The sequence below is a fragment of the Saimiri boliviensis genome, chromosome 20, assembly GCF_048565385.1.
Source record: "Saimiri boliviensis isolate mSaiBol1 chromosome 20, mSaiBol1.pri, whole genome shotgun sequence".
Classification (NCBI taxonomy): domain Eukaryota; kingdom Metazoa; phylum Chordata; class Mammalia; order Primates; family Cebidae; genus Saimiri; species Saimiri boliviensis.
Window position 1 is genome coordinate 2,656,701 of NC_133468.1, and position 18,837 is coordinate 2,675,537.

At 47.2% G+C, this 18,837-nt stretch overlaps 1 protein-coding gene across 7 annotated transcripts in view; it reads left to right on the forward strand.

Annotated features, from left to right (window-relative positions):
* Positions 1-11,512: 11,512 nt before the first annotated feature.
* Positions 11,513-18,837, forward strand: part of LOC120365634 (protein mono-ADP-ribosyltransferase PARP4-like) — an 86,850-nt gene continuing 79,525 nt past the window's right edge. Inside the window, exons 1-5 of one of the 7 annotated variants that reach the window (XM_074390541.1) lie at positions 11,513-11,980; positions 14,052-14,253; positions 15,900-15,966; positions 17,036-17,111; positions 18,192-18,305. In XM_074390541.1, the coding sequence (XP_074246642.1) occupies positions 11,768-11,980; positions 14,052-14,253; positions 15,900-15,966; positions 17,036-17,111; positions 18,192-18,305 (672 nt within the window). In that variant the 5' untranslated portion in view covers positions 11,513-11,767. Of the gene's footprint in view, positions 11,981-14,051; positions 14,254-15,899; positions 15,967-16,659; positions 16,920-17,035; positions 17,112-18,191; positions 18,306-18,837 lie in introns of those variants that run through there. The other 6 variants (XM_074390540.1, XM_074390543.1, XM_074390545.1 and 3 more) reach the window with 6 other exon arrangements.

Sequence of the window (18,837 nt, forward strand, 5' to 3'; positions counted from 1 at the left end):
CGACAAGTGTCTGAACCTCTCTAAGTTCCGCCATCCTCCCCTGGTATTATGCATCTGAAAAGATGGAATGAGAAAAGAGGCACAGAATGCTACCCCCAGAGTCTAGAGTGCTCCATCGATGACTATCGTGACTCTCCGCCTTCACCATGACGTGACAATGCGTACTTTGACATCCGGATGACTCTAAGCAAAGACATAACTGGATGAACTGCTGGCTGAATGTGTTCCCCAGGAACACAGCAGGAAATTCCCCTGGAGGAGCATCGGCCAAGACACAGATGACGCAGAAAGGCTTCATGACAGTCACTGCAGGCCACAGGCTGCTCTTGAGTTCCTCTCCTGAATCACTAGGTCTGGGGACCTAGAGAATTCAAAGCCCTCTGGGTGAACAAATGAAACGGATGCCTGCAACTCAAGTAAGAGAAAATCAAAACAATTCAACATTTTAGATTCAAAGCTTGTTTTTCAGTCTTTCTGTCTTGTGTAGTCATTTTAGATTTACCAAATAATTTTAAAAATAGTTCAGGAGGTTCTCCTATACCCTTGCCAAGTCTCCCCAGTTTAAAAATTTTTTTTTTATTTATTGAAAATGGGGTTTCACTACGTTGCCCAGGCTGGTCTCGAACTCCTGGGCTCAAGAGTTCCTCCCACCTCAGCCTCCCAAAGTGCTGGAATTACAGGCATGAACCACCACGCCCAGCCAGTTTCCCTTCTTGCTAACATCTTACATAATCTTAGGAAATGTGTCACAGCTGAAAAGTCAACACGGGTGCATTATTCTTAACTCCATTCTAGACTTCATTACAATTTCACCCGTCTCTCCATTTGTGTCCTCATTTACGATTTCTGTTCCAGGATCCCATCCAAGGTACCACACTGCATTTCGTTGTAGCATCTCCTGTCTCCTCTGATGTGTCCATTTCTCAGTCTTTCCTTGGTTTTCATGAACTTGGCAGTCTTAGGAGGAAACACTGCTCAGGTATTTTGCAGAATGTCCTCCAGTCTGGGTTTTTCTGGTGTATTTCTCACGATTAGGTTGGAGTTTGGGTTTCGGGGAAGAATACCACAAAGCTGAAACGTCCTTCCTCCTTACATCATATCCAAAGTTGCATGGTAGCCACGTGGCTTCCTCGGTGATGTTGACCTTTATCACTTGGTTAGGGTGGTGTTTGCCAGGTTTCACCTCTTTCAAATTCGTGGGTTTTTTTCCGTCTCACACTTTCTTCTTTGGACGCAAACCACTAAGTCAAGCCCACATTTTCTGGGAGCTGGGAGGAGATGAGGAAGACTAAGCAGCTCCTCCCGGAGTCAGAGTGTCTACGCATACTACATGTGAGCAGCGACTGGCCGCGTGCCATAGCTCGTACTCGCCATCCAAGAACTTTGGGAGGCTTTTGGGGAGGACGGCTCGAGGCCAGGAATTTGAGACTAGCCTAGGCGACTTAGCGAGACCCCATCTCTACAAAAAGTTTTCAAATTATCTGGGTATAGCGGCATGTGACTGTAGTCCCAGCTACTTGGGAGGCTGAGGCAGGAGGATTGCTTGAGCCCGAGAGTTTGAAGCTGCAGTGAGCCATGACTGTGCCACTGCACTCTAGGCTGGGTGGCATTGCAAGACCCTGCCTGAAAAAAAAAACATGTAAGTAATAATCTTTCATTCTTGTGTGGCTCTGTATCCCCACTTTAAGGAAGTGGAAATGGAGGCCCAGAACAGTTAAATGTCTTTCCCACAGTGGCCAAGTAATCTATAAGACAACAGAGCTGAGGTTCAAACCTCCGTGGCTCTGCCCTCAAAGCCCATCTTTTTTTTTTTGGAAACGGAGTTTTGTTCCTGTCATCCAGGCTGGAGTGCAATGGCGCGATCTCGGCTCACCGCAACCTCCGCCTCCCGGGTTCAGGCAATTCTCCTGCCTCAGCCTCCTGAGTAGCTGGGATTACAGGCACGTGCCACCATGCCCAGCTAATGTTTTGTATTTTTAGTAGAGACGGGGTTTCACCATGTTGACCAGGATGGTCTCGATCTCTCGACCTCGTGATCTACCCGCCTCGGCCTCCCAAAGTGCTGGGATTACAGGCATGAGCCACCACGCCCAGTCAAAGCCCTGATTCCGTGTCTTTATTGTGAACAGTGCTGTGACGAACATACAAGTGCATGTGTCTTTTTGGTAGAACGAGTTCTTTTCTTTTGGATGTGCGCCCACGGGATTCCTGGGTCAAAGAGCAATTCTGTTTTCAGCTCCTTGAGAAATCTCCAAACTGCTTTCCACAGTGGTTGAACTAACTTACATCCTCGCTGACGGTGTATAAGCATTTCCTTTTCAACGCAGCCTTGCCAGCATCTGCTGTTTCTTGACTTTTTAATAATAACTGTTCTGACTGGTGCAAGTTGGTATCTCTCTGTAGTTTTGATTTGCACTTCTCCGATGATTAGTGATGCTGAGCTGTTTTCATGTTTGTTGACCTTTTGTGTATCTTCTATTGCGTATTCTCTATTTGTTGAGACATTGTTCTCCTGGTTCTCTTTCAGTTCTTTTTCTATATTTCCTTTCACTTTCTGTCCATGCTTAAGACAGTTTATATAAAGTTTCTGTCTAATAATTCCTATGTCTGGGCTTCCTCAGCTCAGGGACAGTTTCTGTTCATTTCTTTTTTTCCTCTGAATTGACTTTTTTTTTTTTTTTTTTTTTTTTTGCATGCCTCATAATTTTTGGTGGAAGATTTGACATTTTGAGCATGATAATGTGGTAACTCTGGGAATCAGTTTCTCTCCTCCCCAGAATCTCTTGTTATTTCTTAAACAGCCCTAGAGCGTGGGTTGCAATGATGACACTGGGTAAATTACCTTATCCACAATCGCCTTGGTAATAAATTGTGGAGTCAGGATTCAATGCCGATTCTCTACTCTATCCTTTCTAGTCTCATTTTATTCAGTATCCTAAAAATCTGAATCTTCCCCATGGCTTTACTCCCATTTCAGTGAATCTCAGATCTGTACCTCCAGCTCCCGCCTCTCTTGAATGGCAGATGAATAGATTTCCAACTACTTACAAACGCTATCACGAATTTCAAACTCAGGCACGCTTCAAGTACATGTATCTTACTCTCCTGTTTCCCCGAATTTTCCCGACATTTTCTTCTGTCCCGTCGTTAGGAATCCCTTCCATTTCTCAGTTAAAGGACAGGACCATCCACCCACCTCTCCCAGATAAATCCAAGGCGAGCTTTTGGATTTATCCTCACGGGCCAAATCCCTCCTGAAATAGGAAACTGAAACCAACTCCTGAACCCTCGGGCTGATCTTGGAAGAGAAACCCCCGCCCGAGGTCGGGTGCCCCTCCCCACCTGGCGGACCGGATTTCAGGCGCGTGCCGGCGACCGTCCCCGCTAGGGACGCTGCGTCCGCCGGGTGCGGGGCGGGGTTCCGGCCGCAGCGGCCCCCGCCCAGCGCCCGGGTCAGGGAGAGCCTGGAAGCCGGAAGCAGCGAGAGCCAGCAGCGCCCAATCGCCCAGCGCGGGGAGCCGGCCGGATCCTCGGCAGGTGCGTGGGCCCCGCGGGGTGGGGGTGGGGGTGGGGGGTGGGGGGTGGGGGGCCGCCAAGGGTCCCTGTAGTCGTCGGCGCTGTAGGCCTGACCCGGCCGTGGGGCGCGGGGTGGGCGCGGTGGTGCAGCCCGCGCCTTCGGGGACGGATGTCGCGGTGGTTCCGCTCTGCCCGGCGGTGCACCCAGGTGACGAGAAACTGGGTGGGGTGGGGGGGCGCCCACCGGAGCGGGCACTCACACCCTGCGTCTCCGGACCCCTTGCCGTGTTCCAGAAAATGAGCGATGAGCAGTAGAAATCGGTGTTCCTTGTTTTCAGAAGGCCGAACGGCTTTCTCTCCTAAATCAAGAGGGTGGTTTGGTGAATAATCGGGATTATCTGATCTTGTGAGTCACCGGGAACCCCAGTGATAGAAACAAAGTTGAAAACCTCTCAGTGAAATCATTCCTGCGGGGAGGGCCGAATGATTCACCCAGGGACTGAGTTGATAGATCTCGGCGTCGAGAAAACCAAGGCACTGCGAAATATTCAAGCCCAAGCGCTTTCGATTCTGGACTGCCGAATGGCAATAATTATATGACAATATCCAGGCACACTGTGATGATAAAGTGGAAACTCGCTCTCAGTATATGCGCCATTTGATTCGATCATTTATTACATAAACACTTATTAGGTCCTGCCTGTGTGCGTAGAGCTGCTTAATGCCATGTAGGACTGGAATCAAAGGAGTACTTTTGTTGTTTGGGGGTTTCATAATCCCATCAGGAAGGTGCATTACTGATGCCATTTGAGTCCAAAACGCAGATAGCGTCAGAAGGCTTTCTGGAATCGGGACTTGAAAATTCATGAGTGAAATCGTTCTTAGTAAGCAAGCTTTGACTGAATGCTCCCTGTATATCAAAAGTGATCTTAGTCTGCGGTGACTCATTTCGGAAGGCGGAGGCTCTAGAATCAAGACTGCCCAGAAAGGGACTCCTCGGGGTTGCCCCAGAGGAGGAAATGCTAGTGGGGCAGACAAAGACCTGTGAAGCGGGAGGCCACCTGATTCCACCTAGCCAAGGGTTTTCTAGATAGAGCAGCCAGGAGTTTGTGAGGAGGCGTGCTGAGGGTGTCTTAGGAACTGGGGCTGGGCCCTGCCGTCTTTGGATGGAAGACCCTCCGTGAATGTTGTTTTGGGAAGAAGCTGGGAAGGGGCACAAGCTGGAGTGACGTTACAGATTTGCCTTAGATCAGGCGTCCCCAGACTTTTTACACAGGGGGCCAGTTCACTGTCCCTCAGACCGTGGGAGGGCCGCCACATACTGTGCTCCTCTCACTGACCACCAATGAAAGAGGTGCCCCTTCCTGAAGTGCGGTGGGGGGGGGGGGGCGGGCGGATACATGGCCTCAGGGGGCCGCATGCGGCCCGCGGGCCAGAGTTTGGGGACGCCTGCCTTAGAGGATAACCAGCCCCTAGCCCGGTGTCTGCCACGGCTCATGTGTTGGTAATTGGCGCTGATGAAAATGTGAACTAACGGTATTTAGAGAACGCTTTTGAAACCAGGAGGAACTGGTGGCACGTGTCGGCTAGGAAGCTGTTAACCCAGCATTTTAGAGAGCGTGGAGACGACTCTACAGAAAGAGAGAAGTCAAGGCGTGACTGGAGATTTCACAAAAGCCGAAGAGTGCCTTTCCGGACCTCCCACGGAGCCGCAGGTGCTAAGAACAGCCGGGAGATTGACGTTTACAGCGTCTGTACTCCGGCCCAGGCACCGCAGCTCACACCTGGAACCCTAGCACTCCGGGCGGCTGAGGCAGGAGGATCGCTGGAGCCCAGGACTTTGTGACCAGCCTGGGCAACATAGTAGACCCTGTCTGTACAAAAATTCGCTGGGCATGGTGGTGCAGGCCTGTGGTCCCAGCTACTAAGGAGGCTGAGGTGAGAGGATCGCCGGGAGAGAGGTCGAGGTTGCCGTGAGCTGGGACAGTGACCGACCGCACCACTGTACTCCAGCCTGGGAGACAGAGCCAGACCAAGTCTCGAATACAATAAAATGAGTATGCTTTGATTTCACAACTAAGATGGTTAAGATGGTAAATTTTACCTTCTGCACATTTGACCACCATTTTTTTAAAGGCTAAAAAAATGTTTCTACTCCTTGATTCAGTAATTCCACTTCTGGCCATCTACTTTAAGAAAACAACCACAGAGATTTGGCCAAAAAATAGATGTACAAACATTCTATTCCAAGTGTCTTTCTAATAGTGAACACTTTTAAATCATGAAATATCTGATGACTTGGGGAAGGCTGAAATCGATGCAAAGCTTCTGTAACCGCTAAGAATACCTTCAAAACATATTGAGTGGCATGGGAAGCACATCATTAAAAGCTAAATAAGCTGCGAAGATGAAAGTCCTTTTTTTAAAAAAAAAAGTGAAATAAGAGCAACTCTCTATAGCATTAAATCCAGAATATTAATAATTTAGAAAATAGAATGATACAAGAAAGAATAATACCAGAAAAAAATTCTTAAAATATCAACAGTGGGGGCTGGGTGCGGCAGCTCACACCTGTACTCCCAGCACTTTGGGAGGCAAAGGTGGGTGGATAACTTGAACTCAGAAGTTGGAGACCATCCTGGCCAACATGGTGAAACCCCGTCTCTACTACAAGTACAAAACTTCGCTGGGCGCGGTGGTTTGTGCCTGTAGTCTCAGCTACTCAGAGGCTGAGGCAGGAGATTACTTGAACCTGGGAGGCAGAAGGTTGTGGGGAGCTAAGATCCTGCCACTGCACTCCGGCCTGGGTCACAGAGCAAGGCTGGCTCCAAAAAACAAACAAAAATCAACAGTAGGGTGTTTTTTAAAAACAACTTTATTGACCATAATATGTACAACTATTATGTATCCCAAAAATGCTATTTAAAAAATGTATTGGGGTGCCATTTACATACCATTAAATTCACTGATTTTAATCGTACAATTCAATAATTGTTTTTCTTTTGAGATAGGGTCTCTATCGCCCAGGCTGGAGTACAGTGGCATGATCACAGCTCACTGTAGCCTGCACCTCCCAGGCTCAAGTGATCCTCCCACATATCTCCTGAGTAGCAGGGACCACTGGTGTGTGCCACCACACCCAACTAATTTTGGTATTTTTGGTAGAGATAGGGTTTCACCGTGTTGGCCAGGCTAGTCTCAAAACTCCTGGGTTCAAGTGACCCACTCTGCTTGGTCTCCCAAAGAGCTAGGGTTACAGGCATGAGCCACATTGTCTGGCCCAGTTCAAAATTTTTAACGATTGGCCACATTGTGCACCATCATTGCAGTCTACTTTTGAACATTTCCATCATTTTAGGTGCTTTTTCTTTTTTCTTCATAGTGATTAACTTTTCACACGAAAAAAATCGTTCCAACTTTGATTCGGTAGTACCACTCAAGTATTATTTTCTAAGAGGGTTGTAGGAGATGCAAACAAGGACTTGTGCTGTAAGGATGTTTATCGTAGCTTTTTATGATACCAAAACTTCAAAATGATTTCATTTTCCAACAATAAATCATGTACGATCCTTATCTGATAGCCTCTATTAAAAATGTTTTTCATTTCACCCTCCTATCTACGCACAGATGCTACTTAGTGAATGCAAGAGGCAGTGAACAAATGAAACTTGTACATAACGTTATGGAAAAGGCAGAATTGCATCCAGAGACTTCAGTTTAACCCAACCTCAAATGAAAGATTAAAAAATATGAATCCCTAATGTGTTCCTTCATTGTGTCCTGGATGGGGGATACAGCATGGGGTGAGGAAGGGCTGGGCTCCCAGAGAGAGAGGGACTGTAATATGTAACAGCATGTGTCAAGACTTAGAGGACCAAGCTGTGAGTTTCTTCCTCCTGAAGAAAAGGCCAGCGTGGCCAGGAGGGAATGGGACAGCCACTGGCCTTGAACCATGATAAGCAATTTGTATTTTCTTCGAAATGTGATTTTTAAAAAAATCAAGATTCCTCCAGGTAGAGTGTGGAGAAGAGATTGAACACGGGTGCAACAGGAGTGGGAGCCAGTGAGGAGGAGAGGGCATGGGCCAGGCTGGCAGCAGTTTCTATGGATGGGGGCTGTACTGGGGGCTGTGACAGAAGAGATACAGCTGGCAGAAGGGGGTGGGGTGCAGCGAGTCAAGAATAGCACCCAGTGGTTGCCTCCAGCCGAGAGGGGTGAAGAGGTCTAGGCTGAGGAGCTGGCGCCTCTGTGGTGCCAAGGAGACCCAGAGGTGAGGTGTCCGGGAGGCAGTGGCATTGTGTCCTCCATTGGAAGCCCAGGGAATGGGTACCACCCTCCAACACACAGAGAGCAAAGGCACTAGGTCGGGCAGGGCCTCCGGCCTGTAGGAGTGGGAAGTCCAAGGGCAGGGAGAGCAAAGGAGAAACGCGGAGCGCAGTGGCGGTACGGAGCGGCGGGCTTTCGGCGACTCCGCTTAGTCCCCGGACACGCGGGGCCCACCGCAGAGAGCCCGACCAGCCTGCCCAAACTGACACAGGACCCGGAACGCGATCCCAAAACTTACACGGGACCCGAACGCGATCCCCAAACTAACACGGGACCCGAACGCCATCCCGAAACTAACACGGGACCCGAAAGCGATCCCAAAACTAACACGGGACCCGAACGCGATCCCAAAACTAACACGGGACCCGAACGTGATCCCAAAACTAACACGGGACCCAGAACGCGATCCCAAAGCTAACACGGGACCCGAACGCGATCCCCAAACTAACACGGGACCCGAACGCGATCCCCAAACTAGCACGGGACCCGAACGCGATCCCAAAACTAACACGGGACCCAAAACGCGATCCCAAAGCTAACACGGGACCCGAACGCGATCCCAAAACTAACACGGGACCCGAACGCGATCCCAAAACTAACACGGGACCCAGAACGCGATCCCAAAGCTAACACGGGACCCGAACGCGATCCCAAAACTAACACGGGACCCGAACGCGATCCCAAAACTAACACGGGACCCAGAACGCGATCCCAAAGCTAACACGGGACCCGAACGCGATCCCAAAACTAACACAGGACCTGAACGCGATCCCAAAACTTACACGGGACCCAGAACGCGATCCCAAAACTCACACGGGACCCGAACGCGATCCCAAAACTTACAGGGGACCCAGAACCGCGATCCGCAAACTAACACAGAACCCAGAACTGCGCGCTCTCCAAACTAACACTGGACTTGGAATGCGATCCCCTAACTCGCACAGGACCCAGAGCTGCGAGCCCAAGCTGACACGGGCCCGGAACCGCTATCGCCAGACTTACTCAGCACGTGGAACCGCGATCCCCAGACTAACACAGGACTTGGAACCGGTGCAGCCAAACAGCAGCTTACTTTGCAGGGAGCCTGTTGGACGTGACTCCTTGCTGCTTTTTTTTTTTTTTTTTTTTTTTTTTTTTTTTTTTTTTTTGGAGACACGGTCTAGCTTTGTAGCCCAGCCTGGAGTGCAATTGAGTGATCTCGGCTCACTGCAACCTCCACCTCCCGCGTTCAAGCAATTGCCCTTCCTCAGCCTCCTGAGTAGCTGGGACTACAGGCGCCTACCATTACACCTGGCTAATTTTTGTATTTTTAGTAGAGACGGGGTTTCACCCTGTTGGCCAGGGTGGTCTTGATCTCCTGACCTTGTGATCTGCCTGCCTCTGCCTCCCAAAGTGCTGGGATTACAGGCGTGAGTCACCGCGCCTGGCCTGTTTTGTTTTCTGAGACAGAGTCTTGCTCTGTGGCCAGGCTGGAGTGCAATGGCGTGAGCTCAGCTCACTGCAGCCTCTGCTTGGGTGCGTATGTGCGTGCGCGCGCGCGCGCGTGCCTTTAACTCTTGCCTTTCCTTGGAAACCTAACACCCGGAAGGCAGAGGTTGCAGCGAGGGGAGATCTGACACCTCACTCCAGCCTGGACAACAGAGTGAGACCCTGTCTCAAAGGAAAAAGAAAGAAGAAGAAGAAAGGCTGGGTGCGGTGGCTTGGCCTGGGTTCAAGCGATACTCCTGCCTCAGCCTCCCAAGTAGCTGGGATTATAGGCTCCCGCCACTGCACTTGGCTTAGGTTTGTATTTTTAGTAGAGACAGGGTTTCACCATGTTGGCCAGAATGGTCTCCATCTCCTGGCCTCCTGGATCCACCCACCTCAGCCTCCTAAAGTGCTAGGATTACAGGCATGAGCCACCGCGCCTGGCCTTTCTTTTTTTTTTTCTTTGAGACAGGGTCTCACTCTGTTGCCCAGGCTGGAGTGAGGTGTCAGATCTCCCCTCACTGCAACCTCTGTCTTCCGGGTGTTAGGTTTCCAAGGGAAGGCAAGGGTTAAAGAAAGACACACACACACACACACACACACACACACACACACAAACACACACGAGAGAGAGAGAGAGAGAGAGAGAGAGAGAGAGCTGGACAGCAACTGTCCAGCATGAAACCAGCAAATGATGGACAGAAAGCCTGCATTTGCCATCAAGCGCTCCCTTCTCTCGTGCTCTGTGTGTGTGTGTGTGTGTGTGTGTGTGTGTGTGTGCTGTGTGTATATATGTCTTTCTTTAACCCTTGCCTTCCCTTTGAAACCTAACACCCAGAAGGCAGCTGTGAGCCCAGATCTGCCACAGCACTCCAGCCTGGGAGACAGAGTGAGACCCTGTCTCAAAAGAAAAAAAAAGGCCGGGCGCGGTGGCTCAAGCCTGTCATCCCAGCACTTTGGGAGGCCGAGGCGGGTGGATCACGAGGTCGAGAGATCGAGACCATCCTGGTCAACAAGGTGAAACCCCGTCTCTACTAAAAATACAAAAAATTAGCTGGGCATGGTGGTGTGTGCCTGTAATCCCAGCTACTCAGGAGGCTGAGGCAGGAGAATTGCCTGAACCCAGGAGGCGGAGGTTGCGGTGAGCCGAGATCGCGCCATTGCACTCCAGCCTGGGTAACAAGAGCGAAACTCCGCCTCAAAAAAAAAAAAAAAAAAAAAAAAAAGTAGAGGGAGGCTGGCCCAGTAGCTCACGCCTGCACCTGCCATCTCAGCATTTTGAGAGGCCGGGGCAGGCGGATCACTTGAGATCTGGAGTTGGAGACCAGCCTGGCCAACATGGCAAAACTCTGACTCTGCTAAAAATACAAAAATGAGCCAGGCATTGTGATGGGCGCCTGTAATCTCAGCTACTTCGGAGGCTGAGGTAGGAGAATCGCTTGAATCCAGGAAATGGAGATTGCAGTGAGCTGAAATCATACCAGTGCATTCCGGCCTGGGCAACAGAGCGACTCTGTCTCAAAAAAAAAAAAAAAAAAATTGAAAAATAGTTACCGGAAATTAAACCCAATATTTCGCCATGTATTAGTTTATTGTTAAATACATATTTCAGAGCAAAATATGCTAATTTTTCTTAAAAGTAATTCATTTCTGTATGTGAGAATGTACGGTACGGGAAAAGAATTAAATGAACACAAACTGGGTGCAGTGGCTCACACCTGGAATCCCAGCATTTTGGGAGGCTGAGGCAGGCGGCTTCCTTGAGGTCAGAAGTTTGAGCGCAGCCTGGCCAACATGGTGAAACCTTGTCTCTACTAAAACTACAAAAATTAGCCACACGTGGTGGTGCATGCCTGTAGTCCCAGCTACTTGGGAGGCTGAGGTGGGGAAGCTGAGGCAGGAGAATCACTTAAACCAGGGAGGCGGAGGTTGCAGTGAGTCGAGACTGTGCCTCTCCACTCCAGCCTGGATGACAAAGTGAGATTCCATCTCCAAAAAAAAAAAGAATTACATTAACCCAACTGCAGAATAGATATGTGTATCCACACACATACATAATCCATTTAAATGCAGTTGTATATTTTTATTTCCAGTTGTTCCGTTTTCCCCCAGAATGTCTTCATAGAAACCCACATGATAAGTCTTTTGGAATGCATAGAATTATATATATATATATAGATATGGTTTCACTATCACATAATGTTAATTTTGAGTTTAGAAATAAAAGCTTCCATGTTCTTGAGTCACACGCTTGATGTATAACTGAAATCTGTCATGTTTTTATTAAGATGTATATGATAAAGAGCCTATACAAAGGGGTTTTTGGCGTTGTAATATCAGCCATAAAAGCTAGAAATGATTCTTAAACCAACACACATGTTGCAAGCTAGGATGTTATACTTCGTGATGTTCCATTTATAACATGATGACACTATCTTTCTTAAGATAAGATTTTCCCATGGTTTGCATATGTAATAATTCTACATTCACTGTCAATTATGTTTACCTAAGAGTCCTTAAAACCTTTTTTTCCGACAGGATGATGATGGGAATCTTTGCCAATTGTGTCTTCTGTTTGAAAGTGAAGTACTTACCTCGGCGGCAGAAGAAAAAGCTACAAGCTGACATTAAGGAAAACGGCGGAAAGTTTTCCTTTTCCTTCAGTCCTCAGGTATTTCCAAATCTCGTCAACGACAGTGTGATAAAACATGGTGCATTCAGGGAAAAGGGGGCACGGTTAGTAGAGGAAGCGAAGATTAGCAGCAGGAGGCAGTGAGTGAGCGACTCCAAGTTCATCAGGAGAGACTGTGACATGGCCCATTGGGAGGCTGGGCCCCAAGAGGCAGAGGAAGGAGGCCCAGGCCAGCCCTGTCCTCTCTCTGTTCCCTGAACTCTGCAGGACAGTCCCACATGTCCTAGGAAGCAGGATATGACTAGAGCACAGCCAAATAGAAACATAGAATTTCAACCCAGCCAAATCTGTCCTTGAAGGGGAAAGTCATAGCGCACAGGATTTGCAAAAAGCACACTGTCACTCACCAGCATGTCGACGCTGGAGCGATAGACGGGTAAGCCAGGTTCCTGGGGGCAGAGACGTGCAGTGAGGCTCGTCTTTGCAGCATAGCTTGTGCTGTCTTTGTTCATTGAAAGGCTGCAGGAAGCTACCTTCCATCCCTTGCACTTGTAGGGCTGGCAGTTCAGATAATAGGATTTTATACCTGGATGAAATCTCGGAAATCATTCAGTCTAATCTCTTGTTTTTTTTTTTTTTAACCGCCTCTTTGAAAGAACTAAAAATAGAAATCCAAAGACTAGGCGCCAGGCCGGCCTGCACCGTCTCTGAACTTCGGCCCTGGGGCTTCGCCGTAATGAGCCTCATCTGTTCTGTGCAGTGGGTTCAACTCCAGCTGAATACTAGAAATGCAATGTCCCCATTTCCTTCCAATTCACGTAGAATTGTATATTCTTCCCCTACACGGCTTCCCATACTGAGCTGTCTCACCGTCTCTCTGGACAGATGAGTAAACTGTACCCGCTCCCCTTCTCAGTTTGTCTTCTGTGTGGAGAACGGTTTCTCCTTTTTAGAAACTCACAGACTGTGAGTGCAACCTTGCGGAAGATGTACAGAAACATTTGAAATGCGCATGCCAGCTCCTGTGAAGACGGAGGCAGCTCTAGATGTCATGACGAGGAACGATCGCCAAGATAAATTCAGTGGAAAGGGCAGCACAGAAGAGACCGAGTAGCACGGTGCCACGTGTCTACGCATAGTGTCGCTCAAGGCAGGATACGTGAGGAGCAAGTGCCAGCGGGTGCCTCTGGGGAGAGGAGCTGGGGATACCAGTGGGGAAGAAATTCACATGTCGGCCGGGCGCGGTGGCTCAAGCCTGTCATCCCAGCACTTTGGGAGGCCGAAGCGGGTGGATCGTGAGGTCCAGAGATCGAGACCATCCCGGTCAACCTGGCGAAACCCCATCTCTCCTAAAAATACAAAAAATGAGCTGGGCATGGTGGCACGTGCCTGTGGTCCCAGCTACTCAGGAGGCTGAGGCAGGAGAATTGCCTGAACTCGGGAGGCGGAGGGTGCGGTGAGCAGAGATCGCGCCATTGCACTCCAGCCTGGGTAACAAGAGCGAAACTCCGTCTCAAAAAAAAAAAAAAAGAAATTAACGTTATTATTTTTTTTTCTCTGTATTTTACGGTGTGAATTTACCATTTATTAAAAACTAAATAAAATTATAAGCTGGACATGGTGGCTCATGGGTGTAAACCCAGTACTTTGGGGAGGCTGAGGTGGGAGAATCACTTGAGGCCAGGAGTTCAAGACCGGCCTGATCAACATAGCGAGACCCTATCTCTACCAAAAAAAAAACAAGATTTTTTAAAAATTACAAAATACATGAATAACCTTTGAACCCCCCTTTCTACTACCAAGAAAATAATTGAACAAGTGCACAAAGATGCGTACGTGAGGATAATTATCACAGCATTGTTTACAATAGTGAAAATTTAGAACTAACCTCTAGGCTTAATTAATTATGATACATTCATATCTAGACTCTGTTGATTTTTTTAAATGTTTATGTTACTAGAAACCGTGTGACTTATAGAGGTTTTTAGAAGTTTGAGAGAAATTATCGCACACTACCTTAAAACAAGGCTTTTTAAGAGTGAAAATTACAGACACAGATAACTTTAGATGTTTTTACTGATGTGTAATGTACTGACTCTTTCTTTCTTAGTGCACACATGTAATCTTAGACAATGCTGATGTTCTGAGTCCGTACCGACTGAATTCTATCCAAAAGAACCACGTTCATATTGCAAACCCAGATTTTATATGGGAATCTATCAGAGAAAAGAGACTCCTGGATGTAAAGAATTACGATCCTGATAAGCCCCTGGATGTCACACCGCCTCCTGATCAGAAGACGAGCGGTCCTGGTAGGTATTTCGTAGCAAGCTCTTGCTGTATCATAGGTGCTATAGTACACACTTGGGTTTGTCAAAGACACGATAGACAGATAATTGTCCAGAAATACGCAAAAACCATGAGACTTAGGACTTGAGAACATGGACAGAAAACTAGAGGACAAAAGACCACTTTAGCAATAGACAATAGATTTCTTGGTATCCAGCCTAGTAGCATCCGATTCAAACTGGCCACAAAACATGGATCGTCTCAGAAAACCTGATCGCGATTCTAAGGAGGAGGAAGGAAACGACTTTGTGTCCAGCCGTGATCACTACACCCTCGGGACCGGAAATGTGGACGACCAGCGTTTTGCTTCAGAGATTCTTTCCAGCCGGGCGCGGTGGCTCAAGCCTGTCATCCCAGCACCTTGGGAGGCCGAGGCGGGTGGATCACGAGGTCGAGAGATCGAGACCATCCTGGTCAACGTGGTGAAACCCCGTCTCTACTAAAAATACAAAAAAAAAAAAAAACTAGCTGGGCGTGGTGGCGCGTGCCTGTCATCCCAGCTACTCGGGAGGCCGAGGCGGGAGAATTGCCTGAGCCCAGGAGGCGGAGGTTGCGGTGAGCCGAGATCGCGCCATTGCACTCCAGCCTGGGTAACAAGAGCGAAAACTCCGTCTCAAAAAAAAAAAGAAATTCTTTCCAAACAAAAGATTGTCTCCCCAAAAGAAACATATTTTCTTTACCAACCAAGATTTTATTTTGGAATCTGTCCAAGAAGAAAGGCTTTCCACATAGGAAATGCTCCTCTCCCTGCGTGTTCCTCACATGTACCCCAAAACATAAAATGCAATTAAAACAAAACAAAAGAAATGCACTCTTCCTGAGTCGCATCAAAAATCAAACAGTTCTGATAAATATCAGCTTACAGTAAGCACATGGTATGTGTCAGATATGGAATGACTGGGCAGGGCGGAGCCTCCTTAGACGATCGTCCAGAAATGCTGCTGCAGTCATCAGACTTTCTCAATGTCCCAGCAAATGATAGTCATCACAGAAATAGGCAAAACGGTAGACTCTTTTCACATTGAAAACATATTGTATGACAGCCAGCATAATTTATTCCGATTCCAAATCACTACAGATATCCCGATGGTCTTTGGAATCTCGACAGTCATTAAAACCGGACAGAAGTCCTTGAATGAAGAGTTGTTCCTAGGTATCACAATACTATAGATAGTGTCACTGTTTCCCTGAATGAAAAAGATGAAGAAAAGCTCGTGTAGAGCCCTGGAGTTTCCCTCCTCTAAGTTAGAACGTCTCCAGCTCCTTCACTCGTGAAGTGCCGCCTCTCAGGAACTCATTCTGATCCTGTGCACTTCAAGAGGAAAGTGCCAATTGCAAACTGTCTGGCTATCAATGAGTTTCAAATGATCTCAGAGGAGGATTCTCCTGACATGCCTATGAAAACGGAATTCGAGTCTGTTCCATCTTACAACGCTGTGCCTTCCTCTCACAGTGTCACACCCTTCTCCTTTCCCACTGGGTCGTCCTTGGATCACCAAAACTATACTTCATTTCAGGATATATTTATGAATCAACAATTCCAGCACTTAGGTTAACGAATGATGAGCCTCTGAGCAGTCAACAAGTGTGCTGTTTGCTTTATTTCTAGAAGCAAAAACCGACGACGTACGCCTGGACCGCGCCGCAGAGGAGGAAGACACCGTGGAACTCGATGAGTAATTTCCCTCTTTCTGATTCCTAGGACTCCACAGAGTTTGCAAAATCTTGTGTCAACCTCAAGCACAGTATTCAAATTCTATTTGTAGACTTTGTTGTATTTTAATTTGAGTATCTAACTCTTTACTGATTTTTTTGAGACTTTTTACTTCAACTAGTATAATGAGCATTATTTTTTTTTTCCTTTTCTTTTTTTTTTTTTTTTTTTTAAGACGGGGTTTCACCGTGTTGGTCAGGCTGGCCTTGAACTCCCGACCTCAGGTGATCCGCCCGCCTTGGCCTCCAAAGTGCCTGGATTACAGGTGTGAGCCACCACGCCCGGCCTAGTGATCATTATTTTTATCTTCTCAGTCTTATGTGAGATTGGATGCAATTATTAAATTAATTGACTTTTAAAAAGAAAAGACAGTGATGATGAGATTTGGGTAGCCTCTCATCCTATTACTTTTCTGATCAATCTTTAGAGTTTGTTACTTTTGCCTGATATTTTCAAAAATGGAAATAACAACAGCCTTCCTCAAATGGAGTGTGTAAGTCTAAAGTTCTCGATGGCTGCTTAAAGCATCCCCAAAACATCGGGTTAATTAGACATCACATTCAGTCTTGTTCTATTTGTTACTAATCATGTTTACAGAGAAGAGAATCCAAAATGAAAACCACAGATTACGAGAAGTCTGACTCCTTTATTTTAGAGATGATGGACCGTGGTCCGCAGAGGAGTGACATAGCTCCTGAGAGTCAGACCCAAAGCGAACACAAGTAGCCCGTCCCCAGAGTGTGGCCCACTTCTCTCTGCCTCTGCCTGTGCCGCACGGACACCATCTTCCAGTGCAGAAGCTACGGCCCTGGGCATCTGAGCTGGAGAAGGATGCAGAGGAGGCATCCAGCTCATTTCCAATGATCTTTTCACAGTTTCTCCCTCAGGAGGCCTTAGGGACTTACCGTGTATTTGGTAAGAAATCTATCATCTATTTTATAAGGATCTACAAGAAACAAGCTATGAAATTCTGTTGAGCCTACAATCCATTGTAATGTTAAAATGTTCATTACACACCTTACACATTTCAGGTTTTCGGCAGAGAAGGTTGACATTTCCCGTCTTCCTCAAGATTTCGACGTCGCAAAATATAACACCTTGGAGAGAGTAAGAATCTGATTTCTAGTTAGAAACAAAGAAAAAAACAACACAAAGCCTGTTTGAAGGTCATTGTTTTGAACAATCGTGCATCTCTTACATATCGTATTTCTTAAAATAGGAATTGATTTTCGTATTTGTTTCTTTATTTCGGTGGAGACAGAGTCTCACTATGTTGCTGGTCTGGAATCCCCAGGCTCAAGCCGTCCTCCCGCCTCAGCCTATCACAGTGCTCGGATTACAGGCCGGAGCCGCTGCGCCCGGAGCCAGTTCTTACCGGCCAAGAAAATGCTTATGTTTAGAACTTAATATCTACATTTTTAGTATTTATATTATAAAAGTAATGCATGCTCATAGCAAACATCGTAAACAGTAGAAAATACCAATATGGCATTAAAAATAACAGTCTCTTCCCTGTTATTAACAGTGTCTTGTATTTAGAAAGGGAAGATTTGACACTAAGTAGGTATACTATGTTGCATTTCCATTCCTTTTGCATTAGAAAGAAAAACAAATTTTTTTTTTTTTTTTTTTTTTTTTTTTTTTTTTTTTTTTACAAAGTCACGCAAATGAAAATCAACACTAGCGTCTGGTGTGGCGTCACTCACCTATGCTCCCAGCTACTCAGGAGGTGGAAACAGGTGGATCTCTTGAGCCCAGGAGTTTGAGGCCATCCTGGGCGACACGGCAAGACCTCTGTCTCTAAAATATCTATACAGATATAAGTTGACCCTAGCCTTCAAAGTGATGTTTCATTTGTATTTTTAGATATGTTAATAAGACATCATTTGAAAATAACATTTTCCTCCTTGATAAAGAAAACACGAAAAATAGTACGGTATAAACACACACAGATCTATCTCTGGTGAAAACACGGGAGAGAAACACGCCAAAATCTTCATAGGGATTGTGTTGCTGTCATAGGATTTCGGGTGATTTTAATTTTCTTCTTGATACCTTTCGGTATTTTCTAAATTGTATCTCTCAATGAACACATATTATTTTATCATTATAGTCAACATTTTCGAATGGCAAATGGCATTGGATGTTTCGAGAGTGCAGCTTCTGAAAGCACATCCCCTTTTCCAGGTGGGAATGGCGGGAGGCCGGGAAGCCGTGCTGGTGGAGCTGCAGTGTTCCCGGGACGCCAGGGACTGTCCTTTCCTGATATCCTCACACTTCCTCCTGGCTGACGGCATGCAGGTAAGGCTGTTTAGATCGATTCCTATGCGTTTGCTGACCTCTGTTCAGAACTCATTTCAGTGAACCAGCCATCTTGCCAACTTTTTTCTTCTTACCCGGTGTCCTGGCTCAGGCTGCCGTTAATACACGCAACGGGCCGGGGAGCTTAAACAACAGACATTGATTTCTCACGGTGCTAGAGACTGGAAGTCCAAGGTCAAAAGGTGGCAGAGTTTATTTCTTCTGAGGTGAGGCCTCTCTCTTTGGCTTCTAGATGGCTGTCTTCTTGCTGTGCCCTCACATGGTCTTCCACCTGTGGGCATCTGTGCCCTCATCTCTTCGCATGAGGAGAGCAGTCATGTTGGATCGGGGCCTACCCCTGTGATCTCTCATTCGTTAATCAATTACCTCTTTAAAGGCTCTGTCTCCAAACACAGTCCCGTGTTTGAGGTCCTGGGACTTAGGACTTCAGCAGATGCACTTGGTAGGGGTTCGGTTCAGCCGTAACACCTGGCGAATCATTTTGCAAAGGGGAAATGTGTTCCCTTTGGGA